A 21,449-nucleotide genomic window follows, 5' to 3' on the forward strand; every position below is an offset into this window, starting at 1 on the left:
CATGTAAAAATATATATAAAAATATATATAAATATATATTTGACAGACGGGGTGCTAGTATTGAAGAATCATTGATATATTTATAGTTTATTCTGATACACTATGTAATATTTTTACTTATATGTAATATTTTTTACATGTAGCGAAATGATTTCTCGATTTTCGCGCGTTCCAAAACCCATCAAGTAGGAATTTGTTGTAATTTTTAGGTTCTCGACTGTCGATGTATCGGTGTATTGACTGTGGGAAAACTTGCATAGTGTCTCCCATAAATTTGATTTTTCACAAATTTCGCGGAATCGCTCGATAATCTCGAGTTACAAGTGATAATTTGCATATTGAGAATCTCTCCCTCATGTGATGAGCAGCGCATGTGAGGATTCGTGTCCTTGGACGAATTATTTGCCGGAGACGATCAATAAATGCGTGCACAACCTGTTATCGTTTCTTTCGTCGACTTTTGGGCTAACCTTTAATTCCAACGATATCGTCATCTTCGATGATGATACGTCGTCGAAGCTACGAGAATTTTTTCACGAACTAATAGCGTTATTAGCGTTCGACGATTTTCAGCTTCAGCTGCTCAAAGTCTTCCTGTTGACATTCCTGAGCACGGTGGCATTAATCTTCGTTGCTTGGCATATTTACGGCACTAGAATTACGGAGCAATTTATGAAAGCAGGTAAGATCGTCTGAATAATATCTTATCTTTTCAATTTTTTTTTGTCTGTGATAATAATTATAAAGATTGACGTAAAAAAGTAATGGCATTTAAAGGTCAAAATAATGATAAGATATTATTTTAGGTGCAGCTGAAGATTGTAATACAATCAATTGAATAATATATTGGATATTTGATTATTATATTTTATTTATATAAATTGCAGCAACAATTTAATATCTGATAAATATGGCTGATAAAATCAAGTCTTTTTTCCAAAAAAAGAAGACAAGTGCAAAGTTTATGAAAGCAGGAAAGGGATACAAGTAATTGCAATTATATTATAAATTTCCGAAGCAAGATTTATTGATAACATATTTAACAATAAATTATACAATTATACATTATGATTTTTTTTGTACATAGATTGACAGATTCTACTAGCACCATATGTACTGCGAGCGAATCTAAAGAACCAATTAAGAGAGCGGAACCTACCGCAGAAGCTAAAATAGCAGGTCAAGCTGCCTTAGCAAGATTAGAAGCAAAAAAAAATGATAAACCAAGATTTAATACGTATGTAATATTAATAAGTTTAATGAAATTTTTGCTCTATTAAAGATAAACTATTAAAGGCAATAAGATAAAGACTGTATTAAAGATAATAACTCTATTTACAGGTCGTATGCTGCTATTCAAGCACGTGTTAAACGTGAATTGGAATTAGAAAGAAAAGCACAGCAAAATTTACAACAGACAGAAAATACATCATTGAAAGAGAAAAAAGACAGAGTTGAAGATCCTTCCATTTTTGCAGTTACTGATGTATTCTTTCGTTGTCCATATTTATCCGATGAAGTATTGCTTCGAGATGAGTGGAAAAAGAAAATTAGAGAATTTTTATACGAGCAAGTAAAAGGAGAAGAAGCAGGATTAACAGCATGTTTGATTATTCAGAATTGCAATACAGGGAAAGAAAAAATTGAAAGCTGTGTAGAAACACTTGGCAAATATTTAGATAATATCATTAACAATCCTGATGTTGAGAAATATTGGAAAATCAGGATGTGTAATAGAATATTCCAAGTAATATATTACATTCTTTTAGTTAATTTGATATAAATAATTTATAGATTTATAAATTAATATAAATATTAATAAATTAATATAAAATAGCTTTTATATTTAAATATTTGTCTGTATGTATATACATACATCTATAAATATGTAAATGCACATTTTCAGGAAAAAGTTTTGCCTATTGAAGGAGCATTAGATTTCTTAAAAGCAGCTGGTTTTGAGCAAAAGAAGTTGTTACATAATGATAACGAAGAAGATTTCTTAGTATGGAATCCTAATAATTGTAATATTGAAAACCTTATAATATTAGATGAAGCATTGAAATCTGCAGAATCTATTCCTATTGAATTGGATAGGAATCTACAAGTATTAATGCCTAGCCAAGCTCGCATGAAAAATGAATTGCCACCTAGTTTTTTCACTATAACTCCAGAAGAACTAAAAAGAGAACAACAATTGCGGTAAGTTACACATGCTTTTGATATGATAAAATAAAAAAATATCAATGTAATATAATTAAATGAATTATTATCAGATCGGAAGCTGTAGAAAGAAATCAAATGCTAAGAACAAAGGCTATGAGAGAAAAGGATGAGCAACGCGTACTTAGAAGATATAAATTTGCCGTACTTCGTATTAAATTTCCAGATGGAATAATATTACAAGGTACCTTTTCTGTACATGAGAAATTCCAGAATGTAATCGAATTTGTTGATGAAAATTTAATTGACGATAAAGTGTTCTTTTCTTTGGTGACACCAGACGGAATTAAGCTAATAGAAGAATGCTATGATAAGACACTTTTAGAATTACGATTAATTCCCACAGCTATATTGGAATTCTCATGGAATATTACTGATAAGGAAAATATGCCTAAGGGATATTTGAGGGAAGATGTACTGTCTTATATACAAGCTGTTTGAAAATAATACTATATTCTGATGCAGATAACAAATTAATTAAAAACGCATTTTTTAAACATAAATTTTCACAATAGCGTTTTGACAAATAATAATGGAAATATGATTATATTGTCATAATCACACATAGTTTTGTGACTATTCCAGTTTTTAGAAAATTTTTCTGATATTACATAAATATCTCAACTTATTATATATTATTATTTATATTAAAATTATTTATATTAAAACTCCATGTATATTAAAATTTGTTAAAGTACATTTATTAGAGCTTTAATGCAAATAAATTTACATCATCGTATATATTACATTATTTAAAAATTTATCTATTATATGTAAATAAAATGTAAAAAATCATTTTATTTTATTATACAATTTTAGTATATATAATGTATGTTTTAAAACATTATTAACATATATATAAATAAGTACTAATAATATTTAATTCTATATATTTTCTTGCAATAGGTTTATTTTCTCATTTGAAATAGACTTACTATATTATTATTCATTTATTAAAAAACAAAAAGTACAGGTGATAAGTATATATATATTGATTCTTATCTCTGGAGCAAACAAGATTATGTGCGTACCGTTTGTGTATTAAATATCAGATTTTATGTTTAAAATCTTATATTTGTTATATTTTTTTCTTTTACATCACGCTAATATTCCATCCACATTTTAGCGCGCCTTTAAATACATGATACTGAAGTGTTGTTCTGTTTTCGGGGAAACCGGTTGTTCGTACAGCCATGCTAAACCACAGACAGTTTTATGTCCCTCGGCAATTACTTAAAACCAGTTTGAACATCACCTCTACCGCCCTCAAAAGTATTTAGGCGTGGAATGATAATCTCTCTTTTTCTTATAACGGTATCGTGACAGTAATGTTGCGTACAAAAAATACATGGATATATGTATATATGTATACTTGGGTGTACGATTCATAGAGAAAAAAATTGACATTGTTTTTATATTGGGCAAGCAAGTCAGTAATGATTAATATATTTGTTTGGCGATAGAAAATACTTGAAAATATATATAAAACATGCATGGCTAATGAAACGCGTAAGTTTAGCGATCGAGTTGGTCGATTCGCACGCGATTTTACGAGTTGACCCGCATGTCGTGTGCAATAATCGACTGGCACTCCCAAATGCGTGCAACGCGTAAAATGCAATACGCACCGGCTGTCTCGCGGCTATTGTTGTATTTACGCTTTTTCAAGCATATTGTTTGAACCGCTCGCATTTCCTGTTGCGTGCCAGAATGGGGCTTAACGTTGCATTTGGGCGCGTGCGATTCTGCACGAGGAATTTTTGCCTTTCACAAACATATATGACACGTAGAAATCGAGAAATTTCGCAATATCGAAAATATATTATGACGATTGTGTGTCGCAGTCGACAGATTTCTCCTCTTTGCCAGAATCCAGGCGATGTATGATTCTCTTGCATCTTTATACTTTCGATTTCCTGATATATTGCCAGAATAATTTATGGCAAATTATCTGTAAATTGAAACTGATATTCGTAAAAACTGCATATCGTTACTATTGGATTTTATAATTTGTTATGCCATATTTTCATTATTCAAAATTTATTCATCATTGTTATTCTAGATATTTAATTTATGTTAGAATTATTGGCTCATTTTGCATTGTATTATATTTCTTTTATAGGAAAAATAAATTTCCGCAGGAACTTTCATAATAACGCAACAATAGAGTTTTTTGCCAATGTTCCGCATTGTCTTTCGATTTACCGCAGCCTCGGTGGTCAGTTTCTGGTGCCGATCGGCATCACGCGTTGTGGTTGGATGTATCGACGGTTCTCCGATCTGTTTTCATCTCAAAAGTGTGTATGTCGATTTAAAATACGATGAATTTATTACAACGTGTAAATGTAATATGATTATTACACGAAAAAATGCCATTTCAATGTTTTATTTTTTCTTAACAACTCATATTTCATATTTATATATTTCCTTATTTTTATAATAATTATTATAGAACAAGTAACGCTCAAAAATTCAAAAATCCAAATATATTTGAAAAATAGACAAAGAAGTGCAAAGATATAAATGTACAGTCTCCTTCTCATGTGTTCTCATATTTTAAAATACAAATGTAATATTTTAAATATTATATTTAATTATTTTATCGATCATCCTTATCCGTATTCTTGTCAGTTAATTGTTTAATAATCTAATTGATAATAGTAATTAAAAGATATCGTAGCATAATCGCATTCTTCTTGTAAAAAAGATGTAGGGATATGACGATGGTAATTTTTCTATGCAAAATACGCTTTTAATTATTATGCTGCGTGATCGGTTGTGGGAAAATCACGATTTAACGCGATCCGTAATGACAGAATATGATATGTTTATGATTTTCAGCGTCCGTTCGATTGTGCGATGCAATGGCCATGTAATAGAATGTGTGCGTGGCCGCGGGGGATGCGTTTATATAAATGCTCCCGTGCTCTCACGAACGTGTGCTTGTTCATATAATCTCGCATACCGTGAATCGTCGCCCTTTTACAATCCACTTAACGATCTTGGCACACCTGTTGCAAAAACGGGAGGTAATAATTGCGAGCAAGTTTTTCTCAATTAAGGAAGAGTGATATCACGGACGCGGAATTTCTGTCAAGAAAAATAAGAAAAATTAAGGAAAATGAGTGCTCTGAGCTCTCCCCTAAGGGCAAAAAAACTTTCAATTGCACAATAATTATCTTATTCATTTATATTCTTAAAGTTTCTCTAATTTAAATTTATAGTATTAAAACATGCAAAATTATGGAATTATAAAAAAAAGTTTATTATAATATGCCCTAATTTGTTTTTTAATGCCCTAATTTTAAGTCAGAATTAATTAAAATTAAAAGTATTCGCAGAATTTTTTTCAGAGATATTCTGTGTATAACGGACACCGTCATTATACGCACGATAATGTCAAAATGTGTGAAACGATGAAGTTCAACGAAGGTGATATTTAACTTACACGCGAAGGAAAATGAAAAAGGATAATCTCGCGTAAGGCGTCGCCGCGTAATTGCGATCGAATAATGAAATAAAAGAGAAGAAGCTGCGCATCGGAAGCGAATGTTGCCTAAGGCGAGAGCAATCGTAGAAGGACGCGAGATGGAGCGATATAGAGACAGATCGAGCGGAATCGAGCCCATCCCTCTTAGAATCTCGCCTACCGGAAATTTGCAGTTACCTCGCATTCCACGCAGGGTCGAACGCCCTGAAGATGCTTCCGATCTGTGAGGATCGTTAATCGCCCTGAAAACGGGATTTTCAATTCGTTGCGATAATTTTCATTCATCGGGAAAATAGATTTGTCGATCAAAAATGGTGTTGAATGGTCATGAATAATTATTAATGAAAGTAGTTGCGAAAATGAGATTTGAAAATAGTAATGTTGCATTCATTTATAATTAAGATTTGTTTATAACTCAAAAAGTTCTAATTTCCATTTTTTATTCAAAATATCCCTTCTAGAAGAGCAAAGTATATAATATTTCGTTAAACTTATCTTCTGTTGCACATAGTTTTATTTAAAAATATAATAATAATATTAATTAAAAATATAATAATACATAATAGTAATATTTTTATTTAAAAACAACGTGAAACATTCGAAAGACGTGAGTCATTGTTTCTCAATATTTAAAAAATTCAAGACATTGATTCACAATGCGTTAATATCGATAATATCGATGATAATGATACTTTTATTTTATCTATTCATTTTACACTTGTAAAAAGTTTCAAAATATGAGTTTGTAAATATACATATATGTATTCGACATGCGACCAATGCGTGCGCGCGCCGGCGGCCATCTTGCGCGGCCTCGCTTTCGCGCCGAGTCGCGTGGCTCTCTCCGCGGCTGCATTCAGTGCGCGCCGACTGTCGCGGCTGATCGTATGGTTAGGGATTAACGCTTTTCGCTGCGGTCGACTTAGTTCGGTTTCCCGTTTGATTCACGGAGAAAAGTTCGCTAAAATCGATCTGTCAACGATGACAATCGGCGTTCGAAATTTTTAAGCGCGAAAGCGTCGTTTACTTGTCAGTGACAGTGACGATTGACATCGCGAGAATCGATATCGACATTCGTAAAATTCGGAACGTTGTTTCACAACTTGTGTACGAATTCGCGCGACTCATCGATCGATGCGCGCGTTTTATTATCGATCACGAGACGCAAAAGTTTAGTCGTTGAATTGTCGGGCGAAAACGGTACTTCGATTGTGGTCCAGCCAGTTTGTCAAGCCCCTTTGTCCACGACGTGTCTACTTGTCAATCAATCGCTTTATCGACGGTGATTATCGATGCGGAAGCTGTAACGAGAATCGCTTCCTCGAATTCGCGGGATGAAAATTCACTAAAGGTAAGCGTGTCGTTTTCTTCAAATTGACATATAATATGCAAGAAAATTCGCATATTCGAATAACTTTGATAATAATAGAAGAAACGTATTAAATATTAACAAATATTCTTGTTTATATTTTGTGAAGCATCTTGATGCATTTGAACAAATTTTTGATAGAATAATTTTATAATTAAATTTAATTTAATAATTAAAAATATTTTTGATTAAAATCTATGTATTTAAGTATGTAAAGCACACGAGAAATACGAAAGTTTTTCGTTTATACAAGTATAATGGCTGTAATTTTGTAATAAAAGATTGCATCGTTATGTACTTGCGTAACAAGGCGCGTTAATAAGGACGTAACCGCGTAAACAGCGAGGGCCACCTGCGCGCGAAAATGATAGGAATTTAAATCACACGATGATAAGCGACCTTGATTACGACAATGACATCTTTGACGAGGGCAGAAAACATGTTGCACGTAATTTGCATTGCGTGTTTGGCGCGGAGAAATGATTCAACTATTATATATCTTATTATTTTCGAAAAGATACGAATTGTCATCGTTCATTTTTTGCTTGAATATACGATACGAAATAGCTATATGAAACTGATATTTTGAGCCTGAAAACAAAAAAATACGCTTGAATTTAAGGATTAGAATTTATTTTTGGAAATAATATCTTTAAAAAAGCTGTTTTGATATTTTAAAGAGACTTAGTTTTATTAATAATTAAAAAAATAATACTTTAATATTTGAAAAAATAATACTTTAATATTTATAATAGTATTTGTAAATAATATTATTTACACTTTAATGTATGTGTATATCTAAATCTTTTACGATTTAGAACGTGTCACACTTTCATCAAAATATCTAATTCAAATTTCAATCTTTCAATCTCAAGATTACTGTCAGATAGTAATGCAATTATAACCGGTTTATTACGTGGAAAGAACTCCATTAGTCCGCGGTCTGTACAATGCCATAATTGCTAGATCTAACTATGCGTATAATTGTAGTATATCTAGAAATAAAATTTGTTATTTGTTCAACTGTCATTCATAAATGATGGATAATTAACAAGCGTATATCAGCTTTCAGGATCACTTAGCATATAAAAACATAATAAAAAACGATGTGTTAAAACTGAAGCATGTCAATTATTTTCTAACAATTAGGCCCAGTTCCACAATCCAGTTAATCCGAGTTTAAGTAGTGAATCAGGACCAATCAGGACCCAGTTTAACGTATTAAACTCGAAGTATTAACTCGAGTTATGGAACCGGGCCTAAGATGTTAAATGAGCCTGAAAATCTCTAAAAATTTATCGTGATGCAATCATTTATATTATTCTTATTCTATTTTATAATATTACCAATGCATTTTATACGGAACTTGAAATATCCCACTGAAAAGATAAACATAATTTAAAACATCTGATTAAAAACATATTCTAGGCGTTTTTACGGAGAGACAAATAGCAAAAATATAAATATTACAGATAGTATCTTTTTTTATTTTACGAGATATAAGTACGAAATCGCGCGAAATAACCGTCTTTTCAACTGATACAAACTTCTTTTTAATCTTTCGATTCATTGTCGACGAGAAAATTTAGTCAATAATTTTCCTACGCATCATTGTTTCTTCTCGGAAACAATGAGCTGTTTAACGTGTACCACCGTGTACTTTTATTCGTTGTTTGCATACGAAATTCGATGAATGGAATTTATTTCGTAAAGATCTAATGACAGTTCCTCAAATCATATGCAAATCATTTATTCTGTTCAATTATACGATAAAAACTGTTTTATCTTAACATATTATATTTTAGATATATCGACAAATTTTCTATGAGTTATAATAAGGATATATAGATTTTGCTGGACTTTTTACATTGTCTTTTACATCTTTTATTTATGATAACAAATAAGTTTGAATAGACGGTACCGAGACGGTACTTTGTTATCTAAAAGCAATATCTACTTTGATATATTTTTAACTTTTTATATATATTCGCTTCTCTAACTTTTCTCATATTTTCGCAATGTATCGCAAAAAGATTTCAAACGATATATCGCAAGTCTGACGAACCGTCACAAAAGTCTATTATTGCGAAAGTTCTTGAGAGATATAGCGATGTACATTCTTTCGAAGCAGAAGGACAATTTTTATAATCAGACATTGAGTCATATTGATTGCAAATAAACGTTCCATTTTAAATAACATACTTTTGTATTTCTTTGCTTTACTGCTTATTACAAAACTGTTGATGTATTCTTTTTGTAAACTCTTTGATATGCTTCTTTTGATGATATCTTGAAATGCTTTCTTGGAGGAATTTAGCAGAATTTTATTGAATTACGAAAGTGGATTTCTCAGACTTTAGAATCATATAGTTTGACAATATTAATCTCTTGAATTTATTATACCATTTTATTTCATGTATATTGTAATATTTTTTTATTTATTTCATGTATATTGTAATATTTTTTTATTTATTTCATGTATATTGTAATATTTTTTTGAATCGTAATATATTGACGAAAAAACTATAGTTACTTTATTAGAAATAACTTTTCCTCCGCAGTTATACGATATTAATGCTATGTATTTTTTATCATTTATCGTTTCTTGCTTATTTTCTTATTTGTTCTTGAATACTAAATCGAATTCTTGAATACTAAATACTAATCAGTGGAAATTTTATGAAGATGTCAAATATTGAAATGTTTTAGAATAGAAAATAAAAGAAAGTCGTTTTGCTGCAAAGACGATGCCAGACATTGCCTTTATTAAAATCTAATTAAATCAAGCGAGTGTATATGATGCCCTTATCGCTGTTATCGCGATATAATATTTAAATGTCGATAAGCTCGGTTTACTCTTAAATTATTCTACAAAGCAAACGACTATAGATATTGATTGAGAGAGAAAGAGAGATAATTAAGAAGTCGGAAATTGATAATCAAAGGATATGATAATTTAAATTATTTGACCTCTTCTTATATTCTTTAAATTAATAATTACGCTTTGACATTTATTATTTTTATGGAACTAAAAAAAAAATATAATTTTTTTTAAAGATACATTTATTAAATAAGATGTAAATATTTTAACAATTATCTATATTAGACTTACTTAGTTTTAATGAAGTAGGTCTCTTAAAGATTAAAAATTTATTAAAATTGATTTGATAAAAATGTTTAAGTGCAATTTTGAGTCAGACCTAAATATGACTATAACGAAGTACATGCATAAACAGTCGCGTGTTGAAATATTCATGCAGCATCCTTTCCATTTTCTGCAGTCTGACTCATGCTGAACATTTTTTTAAAGTGAAGAATTTGTACAGGGTGCTCCATTCTGTGCACACTCTGCGTTTGCATAGAGACGCCGACGTTCCTTCTGTATGTGTGTTGTCTCGTCGCGAAACGCCCACCCACGCGTTGCTTTAGGCTATGGGTATATATATACAGGGTGTCACGAGAGTGCATTGATCGTTGAATATGGCTTTTGATGAGAGGGACGCCTAGAAGGCTACTGTTTCTTAAGAGATATTAAAGATTTAGTTCTTCGTTAAGCTCGTCGATTTCAACATAATCCTTCAAAAGCGGCGTTATTTTAAGCGCGAGCAAAATTATTTAAATCGAAAGAAACGCGCACAAAGCCTCTTTCTCTCTCTTTATGACCTACATTTTCGTTTCTCGCAGTTATACTTAATATTGAAGTACAATTCTGCAGTTGCAATTGTTAAAGTATTATAGGATCTCTTTTGTTACACGGTTATTTTATTTCACGTTTATATAGTCAGAAACAATTTAGAAGATTCTTCACTGACAATGCCTCTGTCTCATTCATCGCATTATAGCGGGACATTTCCCTTGAGTTTTAACACACGGCGGAGACATACATCAACTTTTTAGTCGTTCTAGCGACGAAAGATTATTCATTCCTTCATACAAGCTCCTACTGAATGCATAAATCGTTTCTCGATTCTGTTGTTTCGTCGCAAGACGCGGTGCATTAAACATAATGCAAGTATTTCGCGATTTAATTTCAATAGTGGGTTATGTGTATGACATAGATTTATGATTTCAGTATCAAACAATGGAAATAATAAAAAAATTAATATTATATATATATATAAAATTTTACTTTTTATTTATGATACTTTTATTCTTTTATTGATAAGATCAGTATGATTAATATTGCTTTCTGTAGAAACTTTAGTCTAATTATTTTTATCAAAAATGTTGATGTATAAAGTTCTGATTCTGTCTGCGGATGCATGTAAACACAAAAAGGAGAAGGATGTGGAAGAGAACATAACTTGAGGCGGGATCTTTCGGTTATGATTTCATTAAAACTTTCTCAAACTTTATCCAACAGAGACGATTTTGTTACTTGTAATGATTATATTAAACTTGATTTGGACAATAGTTAAAGAAAAGGAAAGAGAGAGAAGAGAAAAAAAGATAAAAAATAATATATAATATATGTATAAATAATACATTATTCCTTTTTTCTCTATTTTTACATGAATATTATCTCAATATTTTCAAAAATTTTTCGCTTTTTCTTTTGTTTGTTATCTATTTTATTTCACTAAATAAGAATGTTTCGTTTACAAATACAAATAAATTTCAAATCTAAAAAGCTTTCATGTGCATATAAAAGTTATATTAATTATTTTTAGTAATAGCTGCTTGATTTTATTAGAATAAAGTATACAACGCGCGGCCTGCAATCCGTTATCATGCAGGACGAGATGGAAGTTTTGTGTAAGATTGGCGCCGTATTTCCAAACTCATTATCTAGAGCGACTACGCGCCCGGATAGAAATTTCTTGAGGCTTTTCAGACACACCCGCACTTGATAAAACATTTCCCGCGATGCGCAAGTGCAGGAGTTTATCGGTGTTTGGATTAGCGAGCGTGAAAATAAAGGTTGCGTTGATTTATATCGAAGGAAGTTTCATAAATTTTGTTCAAGATGTGTTTGGTAAAGTAAATATTCTTTTCTATTTTATAGCGATCGCGATTCTTTGATCATACAAAACAATCATCGTTTGCCTTGAACAAAAGAAAAAAACATTTTTCAAATCTTCATGTATTTATCGTCAGAATGTTATCTTTGATAACAAAATTTTTGTTAGCTTGCATTTTTATTTTTTAAACTAAACAGAGTGCAACGTAAAGAAGTACGTTAGGTCGTCTTGCACTGGAAGGTTAATAATTAAGACGATGTACACACACACATTTACATATTTCGAGTGCAAGGGGACGTAAGTCGAACAAAGCTTCGGGTGTTTGCGATCCCTCGTCAAACTCGATGTTGATCGCAATCGATATAGTAATGCTGCTTTTTTTGACAGCAAGTGTGAATGAAGTTTCTATCCACATTACTCGATCGTTTCATTCACACGTTGTGTCGAATGTTACGTTCATTTGCATTCATCCATTCCACTGGTCATTGTAAATAATACGTTTCTATCGCTCTTCCTGTATCTCCCTACTCTCTCGATCCTTACGGTGTACTTATGCATATGCATGTATGCATCTGCATAATGTCGACCTTAGTAATTTTGATTTAATTTTCATTGCGCGTTGAAATACGCTTCAGTAAGTTTCATGCATTTTATAATTCTCACGTCTCTCCAAGATCTGAAACAACAGGGCAAAGTGCTAAAAATGTATTTTAATGCAGTTACGAGACGGCGGTGGCTATTGCTGTCACTGCGTTTTTAAATCGCTCGTATATTTATAGAACACGAATCACAGACATCGTCGTGAGCAACTCGCTCGTAACAGTGTTGCGAAATTTGGACGAACAAGGATGAGCCGTCGTTCGTAATTTAAGCTTTTTACAATAATTTTTTTATATGAAAAAGAAAAACCAAGATTTCCGATATCATGTGTTTACAAATAAATTAGATACTTGTGTGATTTAAAAAAAGAATTGACATAAATAATGTGTGGCATAAATAATGAAGAAAGTGAGATACTGACATATGTAGCAATATTTTATTTATTCCACTCATTCTTGTATTATATTAAAAAAAAACGTAAGTATTTGTAAACAGAATTGTTCAATTAAAAGTTACAAAAATGATACTGAGTGACTTTAACTTTTTATAAAATTTTCTATGACTTTCTATGTATATTTGAATTTTTTTATATTAAAAACTATTTTTTAAATAGTTACAGTGATATTGAAAAAAGTATTATTTACTGCAAAGCGTATATATTTTTCATTTTATTTTTTTTGTTGATAATTTTAAGTACTAATATAATTAATTTAATGTTTATTATATTTTTTAATAATTAATTTATAATATATTATATACACATCGAAAAATAATCTTTTTTTTATTATAATGTAAAATTTAAATTTAACTTTAAATTTAAATTGAAATTTAAATTTACGAAGCTTAGCTGTTTGCAAAGTGTACATGTTTAGAAAGAGTAGATTTAGCTTATTCATCAAACCGGAAGTTTCTGTTTAATCGTTCTGGCTTACTGGTTTCCTGGTTCTTCGTGATTTTCCTTTTCTCTAGAGCAACGACATGTAAAACATATCTCATACTAGCAATATATATTTTACATATAGATTACTTAGATAGGGAGAGAAAAACAACATATTGTTTTTAGTTTTCTGTAAACTTTCCTAAAAAGAAATTATTGTAAAAAATTATTTTTTTTCTGAGAATTTGTTATTAATATTTAGATTAATATTTACATTTTTTGGAAAATTAAATAACTTAAAAAGGTTTGATTAACTGCTCAGTCTGTACAATTGCTCGGAATAAAAATCGTGAGATTAAAAGATACAGTTATATAGATCTAAATTATTCCTTTGAGACGATGATTAAAAAGGATAATTAGTACGCAAGACACTGTAATATCACTTAAACGTGAATGGACTTTTACCAACAATTCGATATTATTTTTTTAATATTACAGCTTGATTCTTACAACTATCGGCAAATCTCGTTTGGATGCTGCAGTCAAGGAAGGAATACGAAACGAAGTCGTATGAGTTGTGAGAGGAATTCCTAATCACGAACAGTCTAACAGATAGCTTGATAACTATGAACACTTCAAGGTTTTATCCCTGATTTGATTAATACTTCTCGTAAAAAGGAAATGCCGTGTTATAGCTGAATGGATTTGAGGAAATGTTTTTATTTGAATCTTTTGAATTTTAATTCAGTGCACGCGTTGAATACGTGACATAAGATCAAATATATCGATAACTCTTAAGCTTTAACTTTATAGCTTTTCTCTTAAAAGATTTATTTATTATATATTTAATGTATATTTTATAATAGATATTTTATTAAATAATATCACAAAAATTTAATATTTAGTACTGCATGTATAGATAATTAAAAGCCAAAAAAATATATCAAAATATCTGTTATAATTTACATAAAACAAAATATATATCTTTTTATCTATATAAGTATATAGATAAGTGGGGCCATAAGTACAATGTGTATGATGGTTCAACTTTTGCTGTTAGAAGAGAGACTTCAAAGGGAACTAATTTGCATACAGAGAGTTCAGTGAATTCGAAAATTTGTGTGCAGACTCTGCACGCGCGTCGCTTCTTTCTTCCTTCATGAGAGCGGATGTGCTTGCTTATTGCACACGTGAATTTTAAGTTCTTCTCAGGAATAGTAAATTATTCAAAAGCGCGATAAAAGTAAGAAATCTTGGAAGAGTGTATAAAATAGATTAGACGAGATGTCCAAATGGAGTTCACCTCCATTTTGTACTTTAATGTATCGTTTTATGTTGAAATAGGTGTAATCTTTGTCTGTTCTTTTTCTCTTCTTTATATTATGATAGAAGTTTCATGCCGTTGACAACGTAGCATTGTCTGCAATAGAAAAAAAATTAAATTTATTTAATAGAGTACCTAAATAAAATTAATAGATAAATTAGCTAAATAAAATAATTAAATAAATAAGATAGCTAAATAAAATAAATAGCTAAATAAAATAGATAAATAAATAAATAAATAGCTAAATAAAATAGGTAAATAAAGAAATAAGATAGTTAAATAAAATAGATTTTCAATATATCGATTTTCGATATATCGCATTACTTCAAGTGCTTGACGAAATTCTTTCGATGCTATGAAACATATTATTGGCAGGGTCATCGGATATATTTTAACCATCGTATAAACTATCTCTATCACAGTATCGTTACAGCAAAACGCTGTCGATGTTAAAAGACCAATAGCTCTCACAACTCGATATGGTATCATAGTTATAAAAAATCCAATAGTAATGCCAACTGTAACATAAATGTTCCTTCGAAATCTATGAATGTTTGAATAATGTTACTTATATTTTAACATTAAAGTGAAATTTCTACTCACCTAGGAAGATGAAACATTCGATATCTTTGCTTGGCCATGTTCCGATTATTAATTTTGATATTACTAAATCATACAAAATGAAGCCATCAAGCATGATAAAAATAAAACAAGGGAATATTAGAAACATAACGGTGGATGACACGTAAATGTCGTATACAACTTCGTCTTCATAATAATCATAGAGATTTAATTCCATAGCTGTCACCAAGATGCACATTATCCATATGAATAAGATGCCTTTTATAGCCGTTGAGATTTTCACGAGCGATTTGAGAAGGGGCCAACTTTTCTGACAAATAGCAACGTACGCTTCGATATTCAATATAATTATTATCAGAATGGATGTGCCGAAGCTCACCAAAAATATGTAGTCGAGATTCATCATTAAATCTATATGGAAAATCCAACGAAATACTTGCTGAAATGGTTCGAGTAGGATTGTCAAATTCGATAACGCCAAGCTCATTATGTAGCAATTGGCGGAGGTATACATGGAAGAGTTTGATACGATAATGAGACCCAGCAAAGCATTCAGGCAAGTGCCTGCCACCAGCAGCGTAAAATCCATGATATTACGCACGGGCTCGGGTATGATTGGTATAATGATGTTCATTTTGGTAGGATTCGTCGTTACAATACAATCCGTTTGAATTCGCGGAAACTGACTTTCTAGGTATGTGTGAATTTCGTTTATATCATGCTGGTTAAACATGACGTAATGTTTATATAGATTTATCACGTGATCTCTTATCACACTTAGACTCGCTTATTATAATCTACGAAATTGAATGTTTTTTTATCAATCGTGCACTTTGAAAAATTCTGCATGCACAAAATTTGCTTTTAAGAAATTTATGCACTTTTCTTAAGACTTAGCGTTTCTAACGCAATAAGCTTTCTACGATTTATTGCTGGAAGAAGCAGTAAAAGAAGTGAACGACAAATTGGTAGCACATGCTGCTTCAACGATCTACGCGCATATTACTGACTGACGCATATGACAAAACGGTAGTTTGTAGGATCACCACCTACATATTTATCTTCCCCTATGGGAGTGTGATGCCCTACATCATAGGCAAACACCGTCGAGTAACGATATTATACAATTTGCCGACACGCAACCATTTCATTTAATAGAGTGGCTCTTTAACGAAGTGTAAGTTGCGTTTCACTTTAACGGTGCTTATATGTATTGAATAGTCTGTAACTATGGAATAAATTTATTATTTTGACAGATACATATAACGTTTACAGAAACTATTACTATATGTTTTGCTCTAAAATTATAAATACGAGTGGAATTTTATCGATTAAAAAAACAAGAAATTCAAGTTTACTCAATTTTACGCAAATAAATACGACACTGTTTAATTTTTATACATTAATAATATATTATTGCGGGATGTAAATTTTGTATAATAAAATATTAAAATAAATAAAAGCATGTCGAACATCTCTTGCAAAGAAGCTATGGACTTCCTTATTTACAAGAAGGAAGAGTCCTTGAGGGCTCCGCTTTCTGGCTGCAAATAACGACCAGCAAGTAGCAAATAAAAAAATGATGGTACTTGAATAAATCGTGCTTCTTACGACTCGTTTATTCGAACAAGAGAAGATATGAACAGAATAAGAAAAAAGAGAGAGAGAAAGACTTCTGCACGCGACTGTATAATACAATAAGATTTACAGGACGCCTCTGGCAAGCGGCCATGAGCGCGATATCGGTCAGCTTTTGCCGCTGATAGATTTATCGTTGGATTTATAAATCCAACTCCTTTAGCACATCGGAGTTTTGTATCTTCCTGCAAAATTGAGCGAGACTATCTGGCGCATTGTGCGCTTCGAAGACGCTCTCAATAGACACGTTATCGAGAAGAGAAGAGTTGGGTGTGACATCCATTCTTATCGAATTAAAAATTGCGCGGGCGGAGTCGGATCGACACGGTAAATATTTATCGCATTGTATTCGCGTTAATACCTATTCAATTCCCGAATATTATAGAAGCTATATTAAGCGCTTAAGTTCCTTAAGCGAAATTTGCATCGCGACGCGCAGCATCATGTATTATTTATAGCGTCTATGCACATAGTAATATTCGCTTCCATGTTTATGCAATAACGATTATTTATAGACTTCTTCTTTCCTCCGATGTAGATGATAACTAGAGGCATTTATAAAACTTTGCAGCTGGTCGGAGCCTCTTTTCCTTGCGGCAAGGAGTTCTGGACCAGTTTGACTACGTGTTTTCATCTTTGGACCAGGTGCGAGGGAGCGCGCGGTTAATTTTTGTGGGTTCCTTCGCGCTCTTTTTTCTTGTTTTCGTCTGCTTCGGGATCGGGTTAGGGATAGAGGGTGATCTCGGGGCCAAATAAGTACGGTGGCAGGGCCGAAGGACCCCGAGGCCACAACCGGTTCGCCGCCTGAGCATCATTACGACGTAACTCGAGCGACCCTGAGGAGGCTTCGAGCTTCACAATAATCAGCGAGCTGTATTATCGCTGCTGAATAACAACATTCCAATGATGATCTCGAAGGTGTAAAGTAGTCGTACTTCGAATGTTATATGAAGAGATCTAATAAAAATTATTATCATGTTACTTTACCACAATTGAAAAAATAAATTTACAAACAATTTAAGAAATAAATTGACTAAAGTAGGATATATTGGATATTGATTATTTCTTATTATTATTATTTAATTGTTCTTACTTTTAATCCTGTGATTTTTTATTTATTCGTAATTATATTGTATTCTTTTATTAAAGTTTTAAATATCTTTTATTGATTTTAAATCACAGTTTTATATTGAAATGTGTTTATGATATAGATATTTAATTAATGCGATCGGTATTTCATTCATATCTCCCAAGCTTTATCGCTCGCTACACAGAAAAACGGTAACTAAAAATATACATCATATTGCGTATTTCAATAAATCTTCTCTTTTCAAGCCCCCGAACGAGAGTCTATTTCAATTAAAAATGATGATGAATTATAAAACACATTATATTCAAATATTATATCTTGATTTATTTTAATATTTATTTTAGAAATAAAATTTCTATCCTGACTGTTAATAAATTTATATTAGATAAAATAAATTTTTTTATATTATGTCTAATATAAAAAAAATATTTTTAATTATCTTTATTTTATTTTCTTTAATTTGTCAATATGCATATAACAATTATATTGCGCATACTTTAAATGTGATTGTAAATGCATGTGCACATATAAGAAATGTATATTACTTTAGTTGGCCATCGACCTGACGATTCGTGCAAAAGTTCGTATTAATGCCGATTAAATGTTAAATATTAGACACATGTGACGCACCTTCTGTCACACCTGTTAAGTTCTGTCGACCTATTTCGCACGAAATTATGCGGTCGACCATTAGTCGAAGCTAACTATGCCGTGACATGATGTTTCCTTTCTATGTTTATCATATAATCAGTCATATTGCAGCGTACTATTACGCATTCTTTTCTACGTTTGTATGATTTATGAATCAACATACCACGCGAATTAAATCATCGCATTGTGCTGTAATTTTATAGATGAATATTTGCTCGTACAGCTAGTGTATAAAAATTTAGCATATGTTTAGATATTTATTTACGGCGTTATTTAAAAATCTAAAGATGTTTTTTACTAGAACAGGAGTATAAGAAGGTAATTCGTGTTATGTAAATTCCGCATTGCGGTGATATCATAAAAGGATAATTTATTAAAAGCGCGTACGTTGCACCGCAATCGTGCGTACTTCCAAGTGTTCTGCTCCTGTTGCTCCTCGTGTCAATAGACTCGCATTTTACGATATCGTGACCAGTCGGACAAGTTTTTCCGACAGGAGACCGCAAGCACGATGTACAACTTAGTTTTATTCGATACTTTGCACGCAGGTGCATCGATGAAAAAATGTGCGTATTTATGCGCGAAGCTCGCGCTCTGGTTACAGCACAAAAAATTACTAGAAGATAATGTAATATATCTTAAATCTTTCGAAAGAAAGAGAGAGAGAGAGAGTGGGAGAGAAAGAGAAGAGTGCAGACAACTGTTGCTCAAAATTTTTCCAATTCGAGATTGGATTTCATTTTTGACTTAAAATTGATGATGCATAGATTATGAAGTTTTCGGTTGGATCGAGTTATTGTTTAATTTTCATTCTTATATACATAATAATGTTTTTAAACAATATATATATATATATATATATATATATATATATAATTTTTGATGTATTTATAAAATTCTTTAAAAAAATAATCTTAGAATTTTTCGATAAAAATATTTATAAAATATATATATAATTTTTTGTCTGTTTTATTTCTTGAATTACACAGCACAAAAAGATATAGAAAAAATATTTTGATGTATAAGGATTTACGATAATTTTCTAATATCTGTATTACACGTGATCGTGCGATTTAATGTGTTAACGATCGCATGTTTCAATCGGCAATTGCACGTTGCAACATAAAAGTAGCCTTCTGAGGAATTCGGTTGTGAATTACGGGTAATTTTTGAAAAAAGAGAAATATATTAACAAAGACATGCACCTGGGCGAGCACTCTAAGTAAATTACAATAATCGGTTTTTTCGAAGTCGTTTGGAAGCACGAAGAAAGAGAGCCGAATGGCTTAAGTCTTTTTGCTCAAATTTACCGTGTTGGACTGTGATTGGACCGGTTTTGAAAGACTTTTACCATTTAATTGAACGTAAAAATCTATAAAAAAACTATGTATAGTTAAAATATTATTACTATACAGTACAAGTAAATTATATAGACATTTATATAAATTATTTGTTTACAAATTAGAAACTGAATCGATCCCTTTCGACAGCTTAAACTTTTAAATTTAAGATTTGATAGATGCGCCATAATTTGCAGTTTATCGATTAGTTTGTGCGTTTTATTGGCATAGAAAATTTTGACGCCGCAAAAATGACAGAAAATCCTTAAATCTTTACGATGAAGAATGTCCGGTGAAATCTGAGATTAGTATGTCAATCATTTTTAAATGAGATGAGCATCTCTTCTAGTGTCTAAGCTTCAATTTTCCTAGCTTATACAATATTTATGTTCTTTTTAGAATATTTTTATTGTAACTTTTTGCAGGGAAAAAGACTTTATAATGAGAATCTCTGTTTTACAAAGTAGCACCTCTCTCGTTCTGTACAAGGCTTTACGTCCATTCCTTATGTACATTCCGTACAAGGCTTTACGTCCATTTCAGGATCATTACATTCATTTATTGTTCGTTTTTCTGTCTGACCATACATGATATTTTCCTATCGATTATTTTACCATCTTTCGTTATCAATCAATGCGTTGGTAATTTTTCTTTGCTCTTTATCTTCGATTTTCTGTTTTTACATAATTGAGGGATATCATGTTATAAAATCGCAAAATCATTGTTAAATTAATGATTGTTATTATACGTTAATTGTTGTTAAATGGCTTTTTAAGACGCTTTTTAAATTTTTTATTCTTGTCATGATTGATCATTTTTTATTTTTCGTTAGAATCTCATTTATTTATTTTACCATTATTTTTATCTTTTTAAGTCGTTCACCGCTGTGACGTCTATTCCCGTGTTACTTTGCCATGTTCGCATAAACGTAAATATAAAGTCATAGTAATCGGCGCTTTACAGGAGAGCCGCGCATATAAACCGGGAACTAACTCACGTTAACTTGCTTCACACGGTCGTGAAATACAATGCGATTCATAATTAATTCGTAGGCGTTTACCGACGAAAATACATACGGGTTTCATTCCCGGCATAAACGTAACTACGAAAGCTCGGTTGAAACGAAAAGTAGCGAGTTACACAAGGATATTTCTGTGCAACGTCTAGCGGTTAAACTGACATTTATGTATAATAGAATATGGGATATAGATCTAAAATCTTATTAAGCCATCTCTTTCTGTAATGCATACAATAATTATTCTATAATGATTAAACAATCATCAAAAAGAAAAATACATTGCTAC

At 31.3% G+C, this 21,449-nt stretch overlaps 3 protein-coding genes across 4 annotated transcripts in view; 2 read left to right on the plus strand and 1 right to left on the minus strand.

Moving 5' to 3' along the window:
- The first annotated feature begins 490 nt into the window (after positions 1–490).
- LOC105248111 (UBX domain-containing protein 6) lies at positions 491–2,827 on the plus strand. The gene is made up of 6 exons (XM_011252719.3): positions 491–682; positions 807–987; positions 1,088–1,237; positions 1,342–1,747; positions 1,907–2,202; positions 2,277–2,827. Exons 2-6 carry the CDS (start codon positions 911–913, stop codon positions 2,662–2,664), a joined length of 1,317 nt encoding a protein of 438 aa, XP_011251021.1. The 5' UTR covers positions 491–682; positions 807–910; the 3' UTR covers positions 2,665–2,827.
- Positions 2,828–6,593: 3,766 nt separating this feature from the next.
- The window catches only part of LOC105248084, a 66,466-nt gene continuing 51,610 nt past the window's right edge, over positions 6,594–21,449 (plus strand). For both annotated transcript variants that reach the window (XM_011252668.3, XM_011252676.3), the window contains exon 1: positions 6,594–7,064. The gene's annotated coding sequence lies outside the window, so the exon portion shown is untranslated. The remainder of the gene's footprint in view (positions 7,065–21,449) is intronic.
- On the minus strand, positions 14,541–16,159 carry LOC112637654. The gene is made up of 3 exons (XM_025407810.1): positions 15,448–16,159; positions 15,169–15,362; positions 14,541–14,940 (listed from the first exon to the last, which is right to left on the minus strand). The coding sequence occupies exons 1-3, from the start codon at positions 16,157–16,159 to the stop codon at positions 14,896–14,898; spliced, it is 951 nt and encodes a 316-aa protein (XP_025263595.1). The 3' UTR covers positions 14,541–14,895.

This window comes from Camponotus floridanus, unplaced genomic scaffold, assembly GCF_003227725.1.
Source record: "Camponotus floridanus strain SB8 unplaced genomic scaffold, Cflo_v7.5 scaffold19, whole genome shotgun sequence".
In the NCBI taxonomy this organism is placed as follows: Eukaryota; Metazoa; Arthropoda; class Insecta; order Hymenoptera; family Formicidae; genus Camponotus; species Camponotus floridanus.

What these genes read in the sequence shown, in the direction of transcription:
- LOC112637654 (XM_025407810.1), bottom strand. Translation starts at nt 16,159, where the DNA reads ATGTTTAACCAGCATGATATAAACGAAATTCACACATACCTAGAAAGT. An exon ending in CGAATGTTTCATCTTCCTAG is followed by an intron (nt 15,363 to 15,447) that starts GTGAGTAGAAAT and finishes TTTATGTTACAG; the next exon opens with TTGGCATTACTATTGGATTT. An exon ending in AATTTCGTCAAGCACTTGAA is followed by an intron (nt 14,941 to 15,168) that starts GTAATGCGATAT and finishes TTTCTATTGCAG; the next exon opens with ACAATGCTACGTTGTCAACG.
- LOC105248111 (XM_011252719.3), top strand. Translation starts at nt 911, where the DNA reads ATGGCTGATAAAATCAAGTCTTTTTTCCAAAAAAAGAAGACAAGTGCA. An exon ending in AAAGCAGGAAAGGGATACAA is followed by an intron (nt 988 to 1,087) that starts GTAATTGCAATT and finishes TTTTGTACATAG; the next exon opens with ATTGACAGATTCTACTAGCA. An exon ending in TGTGTAATAGAATATTCCAA is followed by an intron (nt 1,748 to 1,906) that starts GTAATATATTAC and finishes GCACATTTTCAG; the next exon opens with GAAAAAGTTTTGCCTATTGA.